A 16984-nucleotide genomic window follows, 5' to 3' on the forward strand; every position below is an offset into this window, starting at 1 on the left:
TACTCGCTCATATTGGTGTCGAGACTACGTGATACACTCGGATCACTCGTAACACTTCGCCAGAGCTTTCATCTCTGCCTCTCTCTCTCTCTGTCTGTCTCTCTCTCTCTCTCTCTCTCTCTCTCTCTCTCTCTCTCTCTCTATATATATATATATATATATATATATATATATATATATATATATATATATATATATATATATATATACCACAACCCGCGATGCTCTTGACACCGCCGCTACTACGCTTGCGGTAGCGGAAACTCTTCTCTCGACCCATCGGACCATCTGCTCCCGCGCTTCTATTTCTGGTGCACGAGTACGTTGTTCGGTTGGCGGGAACTGCGCGGGAAATTCCATTAGCGCGGGAAAGAGCAGTAGTGTTGTAGTAGCAGCAGTAGCGTTCGAGCATCTCCGTCGTGGCACTACACTCACACGCATGCACACAAACGAAGGTAGATACAGAAACACCTCTTTTACGTCCAAGCACGCGGTCAGTGTCTATATATCGGAAGGGATAATTCCTAACAGTGGCAAAAATGAAAAGAAAGAAATATAGCTCGCATGCCCAAAAACACGCGCAGGAGCAAAAACACCTATTTTCCTCTCGTGGACGCACTCACTGTCTATAAGGCAGCAGATGATTACCAACAGCAGTGCCACGAATGAAACAAAAAACAAACACACATACACGCGCACAGCACTTTTTAGTCTCGTGCAAGCGGTCAGTGTCTATATAGTATCGAGAAACTCCCAATAAGAACGGCAAAATAAAAGCAAGAAGCGCATCCTGACGCATCCATGCGAAGGTCTATATATGGTCTAGAAACAACAAACACTTCGAAGAAGCGATGCCGGGCCCATAATGCAGGCATGCTTGATCTTCACCAGGCAAGGGAGTACGTAGAGGCCCAGCCATGCCTGTTCTTGACTCTGTTATAGGTGGTCGTCGGATTCTGTATTTCTTTCTTTTCACCTTTCTTCTTATTCCTGGCGTTCGATCGCTTGTTTCGGAGGTGCTTACAGGAGATACAGCATCGCAAGGGCTTCAGAGTAGTTGCATTTATTACGACCTGCGTGAGTTAGTGTTTTCGTGTGAACGCTTTGCAAGCCATATGCTCAAGGTTGCTGCTCGAAACCTATAAATGCTTCAAGACGGGTGGCCGGGGCGTTGAACTCTGTAAATAAACGGCCTGCTAGGTGAACCGAGCGGGAGCAGGGCTGATAAACTGCAGAAATAAAATTGACACGTGCGTATGAGATTTTTTTGGCCGGTCTATGTTCTTTTCAGAGCAAAATGCATTCAATGGGAAGTTTATAGCGGGGGTTCCAGATGCAGTGTTCATGCTCCCCAAAAGAAATGATATTTTCAGGGCTAGAACTTGACGGAATAGGACACTATTGAAGTAAACCAGATCATACTAACTACAATGTCAAACTATAATTCAGACGTAAGATAAACTAGAAGGTTACTGAATTTGAAAGGCAATCTCCATTAGGAAGTTGTTACGAAGGGTGAAAGGCGTAAGGCTGTGAGGCCTCTAGATTCAAATACCAGCACTAGGACTATGTTCGCTAGCACTGGTTAATGTTGACTGACTGTTGCCTGACTTTTAGCTGATGTTTGCTTGTATTACCTAACGTTTGGCCAATGTTGGCCTAATATGGGCCTAATGTTGGGTGTTATTTGTTAACTGCTGGTTAATGTTCGCAAACCATTACCTACTTGTTTGTTACTACCGCCCAACTGTTCAAGTTCAATTTATTTGAGTCATTACAATGTGGGTGTGCTCGTGTGAAAAGTGAACACCAATTGACTTGAGAGCGCCCGAGCAACCAGTATACATGGTGAACGACACGTATTACATCCAGATTACCATTACCATGGAGAATAACGTTGCAATACAACTGATTAGAAAATTAAAAACAACTTCATGTGTTACGCCGTGTAACACAGACGGAAACGGCATTACAGTAAGTTACAAAAGGATCTACAACTACAATAATAGTGAGAAAGAATGTAATAACGTTAATAAATACCGTCGTATGTAACGTACGATGCATTTTTCAACATGAATATTCTTGGAGGTTAGTTGGCTCATAATAACGAACTCTTGCCTCGTGTTGGCTGTCAAGGTAAGATAAGGTAATTACTGGCAATTTAAGGTAATAGTAAAACACTTCACTCGCATTTTCAACCAAATCATCATTAATTTTTCTTTTATTGCTCTTTTTTGGTTTTGTTGTTTATGAAATAGTTGGTTCGTTATGCTTCAGACGAGATGTCGAACAGCATCAAATATGAGCGAAAATACAATCAGGAAATGGCTCGGAACAATCAACCACTGTATTACCCTCAGTGCCCGTTGATCATATTAAACATGAATGCCACTAAAAGCGAATTCTCGGCAATCAAAAGGTCGCAGCCGCACATAGCGTCAAGCTTCCCTCGAATCCTAATACACTCTGCGCGAATGCAAACACTCGACCAGACGGCTGAAAAGAATAATCGACATTAGTGTAGTCAGGCCACTTCAAAGTTATACAACAAGATAATCAGCTTTCCGAATCTACTGACGTTTTTTGTTCGTTTTTATTTTTACTGTGCTCTTCAAGCCAAATTATGAGCTATGCTTCAGTAGTGACAGTTTGATCAGCCATTTGGTGCCTCACTTGCATTAGACGAATACGAAGGCTAGCGGAAGCTTTAGTGAGAGTTACAAGAGGCGAAGATTTGAGAGGAAGCTAGTGCCTATAATCAGACAGCATAATGCCGAGATATCGCATACAGTGTCCAAGTTATTATATGCCCCCCCCCTCTTGCTTTTCAATTTTTTTATGGGGTCTGTGAAGCGTCTCTAGGAGTGCAGCGCTAATCTAATTGATTCAGCAAACGCCACCATTCCCTTGAAGCCGAGCGTGCGAAACCTCGGGTTATTCTTTTTCTATTGAGAACTTATATTCCTCGCATCATCGAAAGAAAAAGAAACTGCGTCCTGATCCCAGAATCGCTTTTTTTTCATCTTTCTTATCACTTGGCTTCTTTTCATTCTTTTCTCTCTTGATCTCCTTCTTCCGGTTCGGCACCGATCTCATTAGAACCACGTTGGGTTCTTGAATGCATTTATCACCACTCTCTGTGTGACGTTTATTTATTTCTTTTTTGGAAGCACTACGGAGATATCCCCGCATTTCTCGCATATTCTATATCGCTTGCATTTCTGTGGCCGGCGGCAGTCTCTATTCTTCAAGGCCTTATCTATTCTTATTATTCAACAACCTAATCTTTTCCGCGGATCTCCTACCCCTCATATTTTGTTTCCTGGAGTGCATATGTGTGCATGGATGTTGCACAGGGCGCTTTAAAAAAAAGGGGTGGGGGGGGTTCAACCCCCTCAGTTTCTACAGTTTGTATGTAGTGTATGATGCACACATACAAACACACCCGCACGTGCATATAAAAGAACTGGACACCCTACCCCACCGCCAACCGAAATAATTATTTGGCAACGCCGATGCCTGTCGTTGTTGGAAAAGTTTGCTGTGCATGCGCACGTGTGTGGGTGTTTGCGGATGATATGGAGAAAGAATGTATGGTAGTGGACGTGTTATAATGCGTGCTTGCCCGCGCACTGTTTTTAATATATCGCGTATGCAACATCACGTTTCCTCCGCGCGCTATCTCTCCCGCGAATACATTGAAAAACGCAGGCAGATACTTTTCTTCGCGACTGGCATTTTTATTTCGCATTCAAGACTTGAAAAGATAAAAGTGTTCCACATCGGGCGTTTCTCGTCTTCGCAAATAGGCGTGAAGTTAGCGTTCCATATAGGAAACTGGCGAGTGCCGGGTTTTCACGAAAAAGAAACTCACGTACGCCTGATAACGAATTCTGTAATGAGACACGAATAAAACTTAAAGTGGTGCAAGTGTTCTTTTTTCAACTGTGGTAGATATGTTTACTCTATAAACAAAGAAAATCTTACCGAGTCCCTATGCATTTGCGTAAGACGACTCGAAGGAAAAAGCAGTCTTTTTTTTACGAAGCCAAAACGTGCGGTCGATATATATATATATATATATATATATATATATATATATATATATATATATATATATATATATATATATATATATATATATATATATATTATATATATATATATATATATATATATATATATATATATATATATATAAAGTAGAGAGTGAATGCGAATGCTCTTGTAAAACTGTTTATTAATGCATGTTTCAGTTGGACTCCGTTTGAAACGTCGACTACTAAACAGAAGCATATGCGCTTTACCAGTTGTCTTACAGCAACCAAGCACAGCCCTTCTATCTCTCTCTCTCTCTCTCAATATATATATATATATATATATTATATATATATATATATATATATATATATATCTGCAAAGCGGATTCTCCTCTTAGGGCTGGGTACTCCACTGGAGGCTCGGGAACTCTCTGCAAGCAAGCATTGAACGCCCGCTCCCTCGTTCACCCACACGTGAAGACTGAGTGCATTACGGTGTTCAACAATGAAAGCACGTATTCTCCCCTCCTCCCGATAAAACGGCGCATGGTGGCTGGAAGCTGCACACGGCTCAGCTGTCAGTTTCAGTCGTTGAGCTTCCTGTAGTCACTGGTATTGTTGCCTGGTCGCTGTGGCTCACACCCACTCTGGGGGATTGGCCAATAATTGGTCGGTTTTATAAATATACACAAAACTAATTAACGCGGTAATATAAAGAATAGATATATTACACATAAAAGGTGAAGTTTAGGTGCATAACCACACGTAAAAAAATGCCCCCACCTCCCCGAAGGGAATCGTGAGGAAATGCGAATGCATTTCTTGCGCCGAGAGTACACGGCGTAGTGATTTTAATGGCGTAAATTAATGACGAGACGAGGATTTGTACCGTAACCATTTATTTACACATTCATCAGCACCTGCTTGTGTTGTCATTGTACCTGACGGCCATAATCTCAGCCTTGCGGTCGCCGTTGGCGTTTCACAGCGGTGTCTCGAGCACACATTTCCGGATGTTCTTGAGAGGAGCCCAGCCAGCGAACGGTAGAGAGTGAGGCGCGAGCGGACGGGAGAGCGGGGCGCAGGGAGGAGAGAGAGCGGACGGCGAGAGAAGGAGCGGCAAAGCACTGCACCTACCCTCTCCTACACTCTCTCGCACCACATGCTGCAGTTGCTAGGGGCGAGGATAAGTGCGCGCGCCCGCAGCTGTTGCTATGGGAGAGGGAGTGAGAGCGGAGAGATAACACCTGCCGGCGCGCGGACAACGCCGGATGCCTTACATAGCCCGACTAAGAAATGCATTCGCATTTAAAGAACTTTTATCAAAAACAACAGCTTTTGCCTTGTGGGAATCGGCTTCATGCGAAGCGGTCAGCGAGGAGTTACCTATGCTGCATTTTTCGGCTTTGAGCCAACCGTTACGAAGGTGATGGACGTGTTTTTGTAAGTGTAGTAGTTGTGTGCACATCGTGGGCTTACCAGGCACGTCGACAACACTGGCGTTTAAAGGGCATGCTACAGACCGATTTAACGTCATCACTCACATTAGAGCACAGACGTCAGTATTATCTAAACGAAGTGACTCTACGGTGCGATGATGTGAATATCATATGTAGCTTTCGTTAGCGTATTCCTCTGTGGTCGAGCAACGCTTGAATATAGCTTGCTGAATCATCATCATCATCATCCTGTCTACGCTCACTGCAGGGCAAAGGCCCCTCCCATGTTCCGCCTATCAACCCTGTCCTTTGCTTTCTGCTGCCACGTTAACCTTGCTTGCTGAATCAGATGAATACAAATGTAATGTTTATTAGACTGCTATATAAGTGGAGCCAACACTGGAACCACAATTGACGTTAACTCGACATGACGCCTGCATCATAGGAGCGCCAGTGTAATGTTTATTGCTTTTTTATAAAATTAAATAACCAGCACTGCAACCACAATTGATGTTGCACCGACATTACGTCTGCACAGGGACTTTTTCCGAGTCAGTCTGAGGACCTGGCGTGGCTCTGTGGTAGAAGGACATCACTGCCATCCGGAATGCCTAGGTTCGATTCCTTCTGGGATCCTGATTTTTATTCTTTGCATCCGTCAGGTCAACGATGGCGATGTCGGTTTTCGTTAACGCCCTCGCATTTAAATTACCAATGTCTGTTCTCGCCGTTCCTGGGTAGATATAAACTGTCAATCACGTGTGCCGCATACCCAAATACCGCGGCCCGTAGTATACGGGTATGTGCCACATGTGTCTGGCGCAAAGGGTTTGACGACGCACGCGTTAGGATTTGCACGTTATTCATGTCTTGGCCAGACAGACATATTTGTCCGACCCTCTTGCCCTCCCATGCCAATTTTGGTTTACACCATGTTAAAGAGGCGATCGCGACAGCACCCAGACGTAGGCTGCTAGATAGATAGACACCTAGATAGAAACGTTCAAAGTGCCTTTGGTTCACTAAGAAATGCGTCGCATTTAATACTAAATAAAAATATGCAGAACAAAGAAAGTAACAGCGCGAATGAAACAAGGACGACAATGGAACGAAGACCACGGGACAAGCGCTGTCCGCTTGTCCCGTGGTCTTCGTTCCTTTGTCGTCCTTGTTTCATTCGCGCTGTTATTTTCTTTGTTCTAATTATGAACAACCAGCCAACATCAAGTTGTTACTGTTGCAAAAATAAGCATTTTTATATAGTTATGTGTACACGCAAAAAGACAGAGCAACCTGTTTAACAAGGGAACTGATTGGTTTTATTAAGATGCCGGTAGGGAGAATGCTTCATCAAGTTGTCGTTTTTGTTCATGGTTTGATGATGACGACGATGAGCACGCTATTCATATGCGTGATACTACATTCTAAGGACAGATAGCGCAAAAAAGGCCAGGGACGCGAAAGGAACACGAGAGGGGCGCAGTACTTTCGAAGAAGGGATAGTACATTGTTGGCGACGTTACAATGATGCATGTGAAGAGGAGGATTAGCAGGACGTGTTTCTGGTTTTTGAAGTCCGGAGTCCGGTGTAAAAAGCTATAAAGCTATATATTATATATATATATATATAATATATATATATATATATATATATATATATATATATATATATATATATATATTATATATATATATATATATATATATATATATATATATATATATATATATATATATATATATATCGAATCCCGGCCGCGGCGGCCGCATTTTCAATGGAGGCAAAAATTCTCGAGGCCGTTGTGCTTAGATTAAGGTGCACGTTAAAGAACCGCAGGTGGCCGACATTTCCGGAGCCCTCCACTACGGCATCTCTTACAATTGTGTCGTGGTTCTGGGGCGTTAAACCCCAACAATTACGAGATTGAATAATGACGATGTGGGTGTTATAACAGCAGCGTTAGGTCCATGTTATCCAAAGGTACGGCACTAGCCATAGTTTAACTACCGAATCCAACAGTTAGGTCAATATTTGGCCAACACTGGGAATGCTAAAGCCATATTGGGCCAATATTAGCGTCCAGTGTGTCCCGGAAACATTTTTGTCCACTGTTTTTCGAACAGCGTCCATACCATTACCAGAGCGAGGGGGGTATAAACTCCCTCCGAATTAAAAGAAAAATTGCATGGGTATACATACACGCACATGTACAGACATAGGCAGAAACACACGCATACCATCAAGCGGTGCCCCTGCTTCACACCTCTCAATTTTCCCGGCAAAAGTCACAGCATTTAATTGTGGCCGTTTGTTAGGACACAACAATTTAATTAGACCTTTAAGGTAGTAGTTGTGTCCTGAGCTACCAGGCCCCCAGCGCTCCACTTTGATTTTCACGGCGCATTCTGACTTTCCTATCATTTCTGAGCTTCTGCAGTCCGTTACAGTTATCAAAATGCGCAACTTCAAAAGGAAAAAGAAAAAAAGAAATGAAAACGTGCAATGTCTTGCACAAGAACTTGCCGTGTAGATTTCCCGCACAGTCGCGTTCGTGTTCGAAAAAGAATCGGCGGGCATGTACTTACACTGAAAAGTCCTGCTTCTCATCCAAAAGTTGCTTGGTGCTTCTTTTTTTCTTTCACATTCTTTGCAATTTCTCATCTGAGGCTTTACCACATGCTCGCATACCCAGGCCTTCCTACTTCGTATGTTTTCTAGTTGTTTTATCGAGCTGGCCTAGTTTTCCCTAACGTCGTTAACGCAGAATCCTTGCCAGACGCCTTTAATCTTGTTTCGCGGTGCGTTGCCTGTGCCACATTTTTTTCTTTACTTTCCTCTATTTATCCCTCTTAACACTCCACGTTGCGTTGCCAGCACCGTGGGGAAGCTTACTAGAACACGCAAGCATCTGCATATCCTTGCTGGAACACGGAATCGTTGTTGATGTGGAGCCCTGCTAGCAATAGCGAAATCAAAAGCTACGCCTCTATACAGTCTACCAGCCAGACACTGTGTGCCATTTGCTACATTGCCGTCTATCCCTTCTTGTTTTTAGGACATTGATCACATGGTTCGAATCATTACCAGCTCTCCCTTCAGTAAGTTGTTCTGACACCTAAACGACAGATACGTTTCTATGGTCGGCTACAACCTAAGACTAAATACAAGCTCCACCCCCAGCCATCGCTGTCCCACCCAGAGAGAACTTGCATAGAGGTTCCGTCCAATCGCATTTGATCATTTCGTGACGTCAAAGACTTAACGCTTGTTTCATACACTCGGTGTTCCCGTACACTAACATGTACGGGTCCCTGGTTTTAAGTCGGAAAACTGAACGTCCCGGCCAATTTCGTCAGATACTCTGACGCCACTGCTTAGCGAAAGATCATATTTTGGGTAGGAACGACGAGCCTTTAGTTTTCAATACGCCTGGTGTTTATATTCGCACAGCAAAAGAACTTATGGTTCGAAAGGAAACCAGCTTGCACAATTCTCTTACGTAGGTGATTGACAATCTTAGGTTTTGACCGACTATTTTCAGGTACTGAAGCCTGATGTTCTGCGGTAAGATAGCCATCCTGAATTGGTTTCGCTTTCGAGTCGGCTTAACAGGATGCGTAACATAGTCTGATGTGAACAGTAGCGCAAAAAATTCACAGAGACGACGACAGAGCAAGACGGGACACCGTCTGTGTGAATTTTTTGCGCTACTGTTCACAATTATGCAATACCAACTAGCCCACCAGTCTGTCCTTTTAAACTTCATCTATAGTCTGATGGTTTCTTTTTCACTACGTTGGAAGACCGCATCCGCGTGTTCAAAGATCAAAACCGCGGCGTGATTCCGGAACAGCGGAACAGCGTCTTTCCACCCGTCCAGACAGTGAATCCGCGTAAAGCTTCAAAATTACCGCAGCCGCAAGGAAGAAAAGGAAAAGCCGTATTAATCGGATGAAATCGCAAAAGTCGTCCAAGCGCGATAAAACCCTATAACTCATCGAGCTTATGTCCGTAAAAAAACGATAAAGAAAATACTTACTAAGACAACTCACGCGATAATGCAGTTAAGGTGCGAGCGTGCGCGACCGGGATTGCATCAAATCGTGTGCGCCCAATGAATTTCAATTACAAGTCGTCTGCTAGCAGCGGCTGGTCCAGACGACAACGCTAGCGTAGCAGGCGAGGAAGACGATGTCGACGCGAAAAACGTAATCAATATTTATACGAGCGTAAATATTAAATCGCACCACTCGGCCACTTGGACGCGGGCGTTACAACAAGCTCGCGTTCCCTCGTTTCTTCCGCATCGTAGCCGGTAATTAACCGGCCTTAATTGAAATCAATGAAAACGAAGCCCCCTCCATTTTGTCTTTGTTCATACTCTCCTTCACATTGACGCGTTTCGCTTTCGCCCGCGTCCTCACTGGGAACAAAAAAAGAATCCCATTTCCAAAAGGCGACGGCACGCGCACTTGCTCGCAATAAACTCTGCGGATGATACAAAAGGAAACGCGAAACCTCTTTGAATTATGGCCGTCTCCGCAGAACATGCCTCGGGTACCACGTCGTTCGTGTTCCTTCATTTCCTTTTTCTTGGTAATTTATTCCTTCAATTTAGTTTTTTCTCTTGAAACACAGGATTCCGGTACTCGGATTCTCTCGGTCCACTGTCGCGCGCGTCGCAAGCGACGCGGTTTTCCTCGCATTGTCAGAAACAAAAAAAGACTCGGCTGTATCCACGAACAAGGCAACAAACAGACAATATATCGTCGTCCCTTTGCCTTGATACCACTTTTCAATTTTTTTGTTTCTTTGTTGCCACTATAGTAAGCACGACCGCAGAATTTCGCGGACAGTGAGGCAATAAAGCCTGGAGCAATATAGCCTCGCATTCCACCAGCATGCACTGCGGCAAACAGGGAGCGCCCCGAATGCATTTCTGAGTGAGAGCGTATGGCGTCCAAAATTTATCGGGCGCAATGTCTGGCTTTGACACTCTGTTTCATTATTCTTATTAGATGTTTTTCTTTTCGTTCTCGCGGATTCTAGTTCACGCGCGAAAAGAAATTAACCGCGTGCGTAGCGTAGTAGTGACTTACGGTCAGCTGGTGGAGGAGGAGACTGATGAAGGATGCGTCGTCGAAAGCGAACAATCAAATTCGTGAGAAGTTGCGAAGTTGAAGAGTGGTTTCATTTTTTGGAGGGATAAAGGAATCCGTCAACAAATAAAGTAAGCAGGTTTCGTTTTACGGATTTACCGAACATAAGAGTTCCGTAAAAGATTTTTAGAATGGAATTCCGTATACACCACAATTCCGTACACAGTTTACGAAATCCGGTAGCACGAGAATTCTTTGGTTTCCGTGTATAGATTTGGCAGACAGTTTAGTGAATGACAAAGCACCATAATGCCGTAAACAGTTTAATGAATGATGAAGCCCTGGAATTTTTAACACGAAAGTGTTTTATGCCGGGGTCCACCATGATTTTCATGACGTATTTCCGTCACGGAAATACGTCAGGAAAATGAACGCCATCAAATGACTAAGAAAGAAAACTATAAGAAAAAGTTCTGTTGGCAGGAGTCGAACCCATGACCTCTCGGACCGCGTCGATGGCTGGCGGGCGTTTAGCCCACTGAGCTACCGCCAAACACATAACGGAGGCCACATGAACGCGTCTTTTATTTTTCACACTTTCCTCTCACAGTGCACTTGCATGGATGGATGAATGGATGCTGTGAGCGTCCACTTTATAACGGGGTGGTGATATGTGTGCCACCAGGCTCGACAAAAAAAAATGATAAGACGCACCATTGCTACGACCGTCCCATTTGGCGCTTTCCAATAGAAGTGTAATTTCGTCAACGCTCTAACACACTGCGAGGTGGTGGCTTTAGCCCAAGCCTCGCTCATAGCATCCATCCATACCGAAAAATAGCTCTCCAACGCTCGCCTGGCTGTCGCTCAGCGTTCCCCACTCGCCCTGTGAAAATTAACTGCCAGGCTAGAGGGAAGACACGACGCACGTAGCGTATATCTTCGCGTTTCGCGATGCTTTGAAGGAGTACATATCAAGTATCAGTGTTGATTATGTACTTATTGATGCCATCTTTGCGCGGGATTCACCATATGCGGTGTCCACGCATACGTTAGAACTTCAGCTACCCCAAGGGTGAAATCATGATCATGGGCGTTAGTCGTCGGTACGGAGATGTGTCACTAGGCGTCAGCGTGAGTGCGTCCACATCAGGCGGTGCTACATCTGCCAAACAACAATAGACATTATACAAGCTCTGATATACCAATGCACTAAAGCAATTAACTACTTCTGTGACGACACGTTTCACTTTCGTGTTATACCGATTCCTATGACAGAGGGATCAACCATCTTTTTTTCACAGTTCTCTTAAACAGGTTCGGAAAACCGTACGTAAACTAGAGACACCGCATTTCCGTATTAATTTTAGGGAAATTCTTAGAACGGGAATCCCGGCGGATTGAAGTACATTTTGACATGGATTATACAAACAGAAATAACGTGCCTGAGACAAGCCTGCCGACGATTCAGCGGGTGTACCTATCATTGCGAAAAGTGGCCACGTCATCCTCGTCGTGTTAGAATTAATAGGGTTGGTCGTGTACGTAACGTCACGTGGTTTCACTGCCACGAAATCTAGTAGTGTCCGACAGAGACACGTCTACTGCAAACTCTATATTATATAGTCTACTCAAGTCAGTAATTCAACCTTTCGACGGCTCACTATTTAAACTCCTTCTTCACTAATCACCGATTTACTCATCACTCGCGCACTCACTCCTTTTCATTCACTCGTTTCACTTCACCCCTTCGTAGAGATTCCACTCGGTGGATCGCTTGCCTAATGGATTCCACAAATTTGTATCACAATGCAGAACTATCCGCGCCATTTGTTCGTCCTAAGTTCGTCCTTTAAGTCGTTTCTTAAGCGACACAGTACTCCGATTTCGGAGAATGAAGGTATTTCCAATGAAAGGCCATCCTAAAGCCTGCCACTAAAGAGCGTTCTATTACTCCGCGCCGTCTGCTCTACACGTATCACCGAGAAAGCAAAAAGTGGGCAAGAAAAACGAAAGAGAAAGAAAAGAAATCCAATCCGCCGTCTATCCGCTTTTCGTTAACCGAGGCTCATTTCGCGAACTCATTCCATTAAATCCCGAGGAAACCACCGTCGGATTAGGACAAGCCCGCGAACGAAGCGTCGAAAAAAAGAAAACACTAAGCTAATAGAAACAGCCTGTATTGAAGCATGTACTAGATGGGAGAGCTCAAGAAACATCCGCAAAGAGTAAAGGGATTCTTAAGCAAAAACAGAAAATAGAAACAAAAACAAAGGAAGGTTCCGCCTTTACGGCAAAACGGGCATCAAAATGGACGTACTTACATAGAAGGAGACGTAACTACGCTTCGGAAAAAATTTAGAAGGAGCGTGGGACATGTGGTGTGAATAATTGATTACCTGACGTTTTTTAAATTTTTGTTCGCGGCATTTCGAGACGGCTCAGGGAAGACGGGTCTCCGCAGTAATCAGCTATGGGGAAGAGTGAGCGACGCTGTGGAATGTTTCATTAAGCATCGGAGCTCACAGGGGCGGTCAAGGCGCATAGAGCGGGCATGCTTTGTTGAGCTCCCTGTATAGGAGAAGAAGCTATCCTGTGAGCATTTTTTTCTTATTTTACTTCTTCAACCTGAGGGGTGGTGACTGGAGAATATTCGATATTTCGAGCCCGAATCGAAGTCCGATTTCTCATTCGAGTGTAATAGTTGGCTCGAGATTAGAAGTGTTCTAGGAATATTGAAATTCAGTGGAATTCCTCTGAAATAAGGGATCAGAGACTCAGTTAAGTGGGCGAATGAATAATTAATTATTTAACTTGGGTTTTGTGTGCCAGAAAGCACAGTTGATTATGAGGCACGCCATATTGGGGCACTGCACATTAATTGTTTGGCATCTGGACTTCTTTAACGTGCATCTAAGTTTAGGTACACGGGTACTCTCCCTTTTCATCACCATCGAAATGCGGCCGCCGTATCCGGGGATCGAATCCACGTCCTCGGCATAGAAGCGTGACACTGTAGAATGCTAAGCTTTCACGGAGGCTCTCGGAGCCTTCGAAGCACCTAGTTATATAGCGCACTTTGTTGTGTTGTAAATGTTGCACGCAGTAACGCGTGCATCATTAAAGAAACTGCGCATGCGCGGGCCTTTACGGAACGTAAACTACTCGCCGGATAGGCTTTACGTTTACGGCCCTGTCTCGCAAATCCACCTTCGTTCGTGGCTACTCTCGATATCCGCTTTGCGGAGACTCCAACCGCCGAGTCAAAATAAGCCGGAAGTGCGAGCGCCACTTGCGATCACCTTGTTTCAGCCGGATTACCGAGGCTTCAGCGACCTAAAATACCGAATCCGTAAACGTGAGAGGCCTAAAGCCCTTGACAGCCTGGAAAGGTGGCACCATCTAGCGGGGCCAAGATAAACCAGGCAAGCACAAATATGTTATTGCAGAAACATTTTGCATTCTACTTGCAGTGTAAATGCCGTGCAGCGGCATAATTACGAATGACTTGCCTTGTTTATCATTCTTTTCCTCAAAAACACTCAGCGAAAACAAACGTGTCCATGATTGTGGTTGCACGAAGCGTCACAAAATGTCGACACCATCGCCCAGTAACATGGTATTGCTACACCCCTTCGCTTATACCGGGATACTGCACACGCTAAAAACCTCTCTTATGATTTTGCCGAAACGGTAATTCAATATTATCTAAATTAAATGCAGATTGAATGCAGTTCTCATCACCATTTAATGGTTTGCGCAAACGTGAAGGTATACGTTTTACATACATACGTAAACGTTTATGTATGGCGAGCTAAAACTTTTATAAAACTTGCGTTCCGGTAACACGGTAAACGAAATCCGGTATTCCGGTAACACGGTAACGTTAAAAAGTATACGTACAAGCTAAAAGTCCCTGTCATCACTCTTTCTAGTGCAAATCGTAAGTACTGGACAAAAAAAAAAAAAGAGTTTCCTTCCTGTACGTATACATATACCTATTCTCTTCTAGTTTGTTATGTTTTCCATGATAACTATTGTATCCTGTTTACGTTGAGATTGCGTAATAATTCTGATCTCTACTTTTGTGCTGATTCACATCGTCATTTCTTACTTATGTGCCACTACTCCTGATCCATTGTTTTGAGGTTGAGGGAGCTAGTCAAGCTGCCTTAGTGCAGCTTTTGCTCCGTCCATCCTTCGTGTAACACACATGGAAATAAAGATTCAATTCAATTCAATTCAATTCAATATAACTAAAGAAAGGATTCACACAAAAGTTTTTGTTACCATAGTTTACTTACTTGTGTTCTAGGGCCCACTGCACTACGCATACTACATTGAATAAGATGCCTCAAACTAGTGATTAAGGATCTTAATAGCTTCACGGAAAGTCTTTCGTTGCATATTTGATATTCAGTAATCAAATTCCTGGGAGAAATATTTCAATGATGAAATATTTTGATAGTAATTATGCTACGGCTTGAATAACCTTTCTACATATTTCCTTATGAATGCACTATCAATGGCCTAAAACACAAAAATAAAACGAAGGTGAACACTTTGTTATAATTTTTCTTCAGGCACAAGGAATTGCACATGGCCACCAAAGGGCTAAAGCTTTCTTGTGAAGTCGGATTTTGAACCCAATTGTGCATGATGGCTCTGAAAGACTTGTTCAAGGAAGTGCTGGTTTGGCGTTTTCATGTTTAGTTGTATTTTTCGATCTTTTGGTGCTTGTTTTCTTCTTTCGTTTTTGCTTATCAGTGTCCCTTATCTGATGCGCATCTCTTTATTTTTCTTACCTCCTCGCAGGTACAGCGCTGATGCAGCTGGTCGACGTACAAAAGGAGATAGAGAACCAGCAGATGAACGTGGTAAGTAAGGCAGCAGTGAAACAGTCTCTTTTGGTCTACGCATAGTAAAAGCTCTCGTAGATTGGAAGGAGTAGAAGCGAGTCCAGGGGGGATTTCCAGCCGATCCTTCTTTCCAGGGCGCTCGTTAGCGCCTTTTCTTAAGGCTACTGGCTCCCGTGCCACCTCGAGGCCCGAGGGGTGCAATTTCTACCGCCGTTGTCCAAATTGCGCTCGCAGTATATCTGTATGTGTTACATACACAGGATTATAGTTGTAGGCAGTGTTATTCGGAGCGTAAGCCAATTTCCTCTTTATTAAAAAAGAACGTATATGCATAGTGCCTTATGCATTTGTTTTTGCTTACTCAATCTCGTAACAACCCATCTTACGATCAATAGTTTAGTTTCCATAGTTTCTGACTGTGTTGTTACGAGTTTATGTAACTGTTTGTGTGAAGTTTCTTGCTTTTCTGTATGCTGATAAGGTGACAGCCGCAAGCTTACTTTACTTAGTTTTATTGATTCTTCACGTTCTTTCTTTATTATTCGTCTCATTCTGTTCGCATTTAGGCATCTATATAACGTGTTTAATTGCTCTTGAGTTGTTGTTTTTAGCTCTCTTCTCACAATAACCCTTGTCGATCCTAGGAGGTTTATGGATAAATACATACCGCCTATCGACGATATGCAAGTTTTCGGTCATATATCGGTCAGGCATATCGGTGAGGCCAGTGGTCCCTCAGCCACAGCTCTAGTATGGGCTTTTTCTACTTGAAAGAGGACACGCTCCTTGAAAGAGAGAGGCCTGTAACAGGTAGCATGCTTCGGATTGGTAGCCTTGATGTTGTCAGTTATCAGCTACGTGTTATCATCTGTCAGTGGTATGATGGGCAGAGCAGCGGGAGCACGTCGTTGCGTTCCTGTACACTCTGCGTGCACGCCCAAGCTTCGTGCATTTCTTGTATCTGTGAGTAGGCTAGATTGGTCTAGGGTTGGATAATTACGGCAAGCGTTGGCCACTGTTGGCTATATAACGGACAGTATTGGCGAATATTATTCGTATCCACTCTTATGGCAGCAACATATTCTTGATTGAATTGCACTGCAGTGATTTATTTGCCTACCAATTTTTTTTTTGTTGACGTCCTTTTCGGGATGTGAATGAGTATGCGACTATTTGAGGGGAGTCCTTCTGTCGCCCATGTCACGCCCTGGCTAGCTTGCACGGCAGTGTCATCGACGCCCGTAGCCGTGCAAGCTCAGCTACCGCTCCCTTCCTCAGGCCAACGCTTCAATCAATATGAATGAGCTGTGGACGTCGGCTAGAGGAGAAAAGGAGTTAGAGGGGGAGGGGTGATGGGAGGCTTTGCTCGTCTTAATTAGTCATATCCGGCGACTAATCTCCCGTCGCCTCATTATGCAACCAACAGGGGCTGGAACTTTTTTGTAGGCCAGGTGCGTAGGCTCATGCATACGACTGAGCGTTGCGTATTCGTCGGTGGTTGCACACGCGTGAGGGATTCGAGAAATTCGGCCGCCGCGCTCTGTGG

At 44.0% G+C, this 16984-nt stretch overlaps 1 protein-coding gene across 1 annotated transcript in view; it reads left to right on the forward strand.

Moving 5' to 3' along the window:
- LOC119400248 (brain-specific angiogenesis inhibitor 1-associated protein 2-like) overlaps nucleotides 1-16984 on the forward strand; it is a 170539-nt gene that overhangs the window by 128252 nt on the left and 25303 nt on the right. Inside the window, 1 exon segment of the mRNA XM_037667259.2 lies at nucleotides 15395-15456. Within this exon segment, the coding sequence (XP_037523187.1) occupies nucleotides 15395-15456 (62 nt within the window).

This window comes from Rhipicephalus sanguineus, chromosome 7 (assembly GCF_013339695.2).
Source record: "Rhipicephalus sanguineus isolate Rsan-2018 chromosome 7, BIME_Rsan_1.4, whole genome shotgun sequence".
Lineage (NCBI taxonomy): Eukaryota > Metazoa > Arthropoda > Arachnida > Ixodida > Ixodidae > Rhipicephalus > Rhipicephalus sanguineus.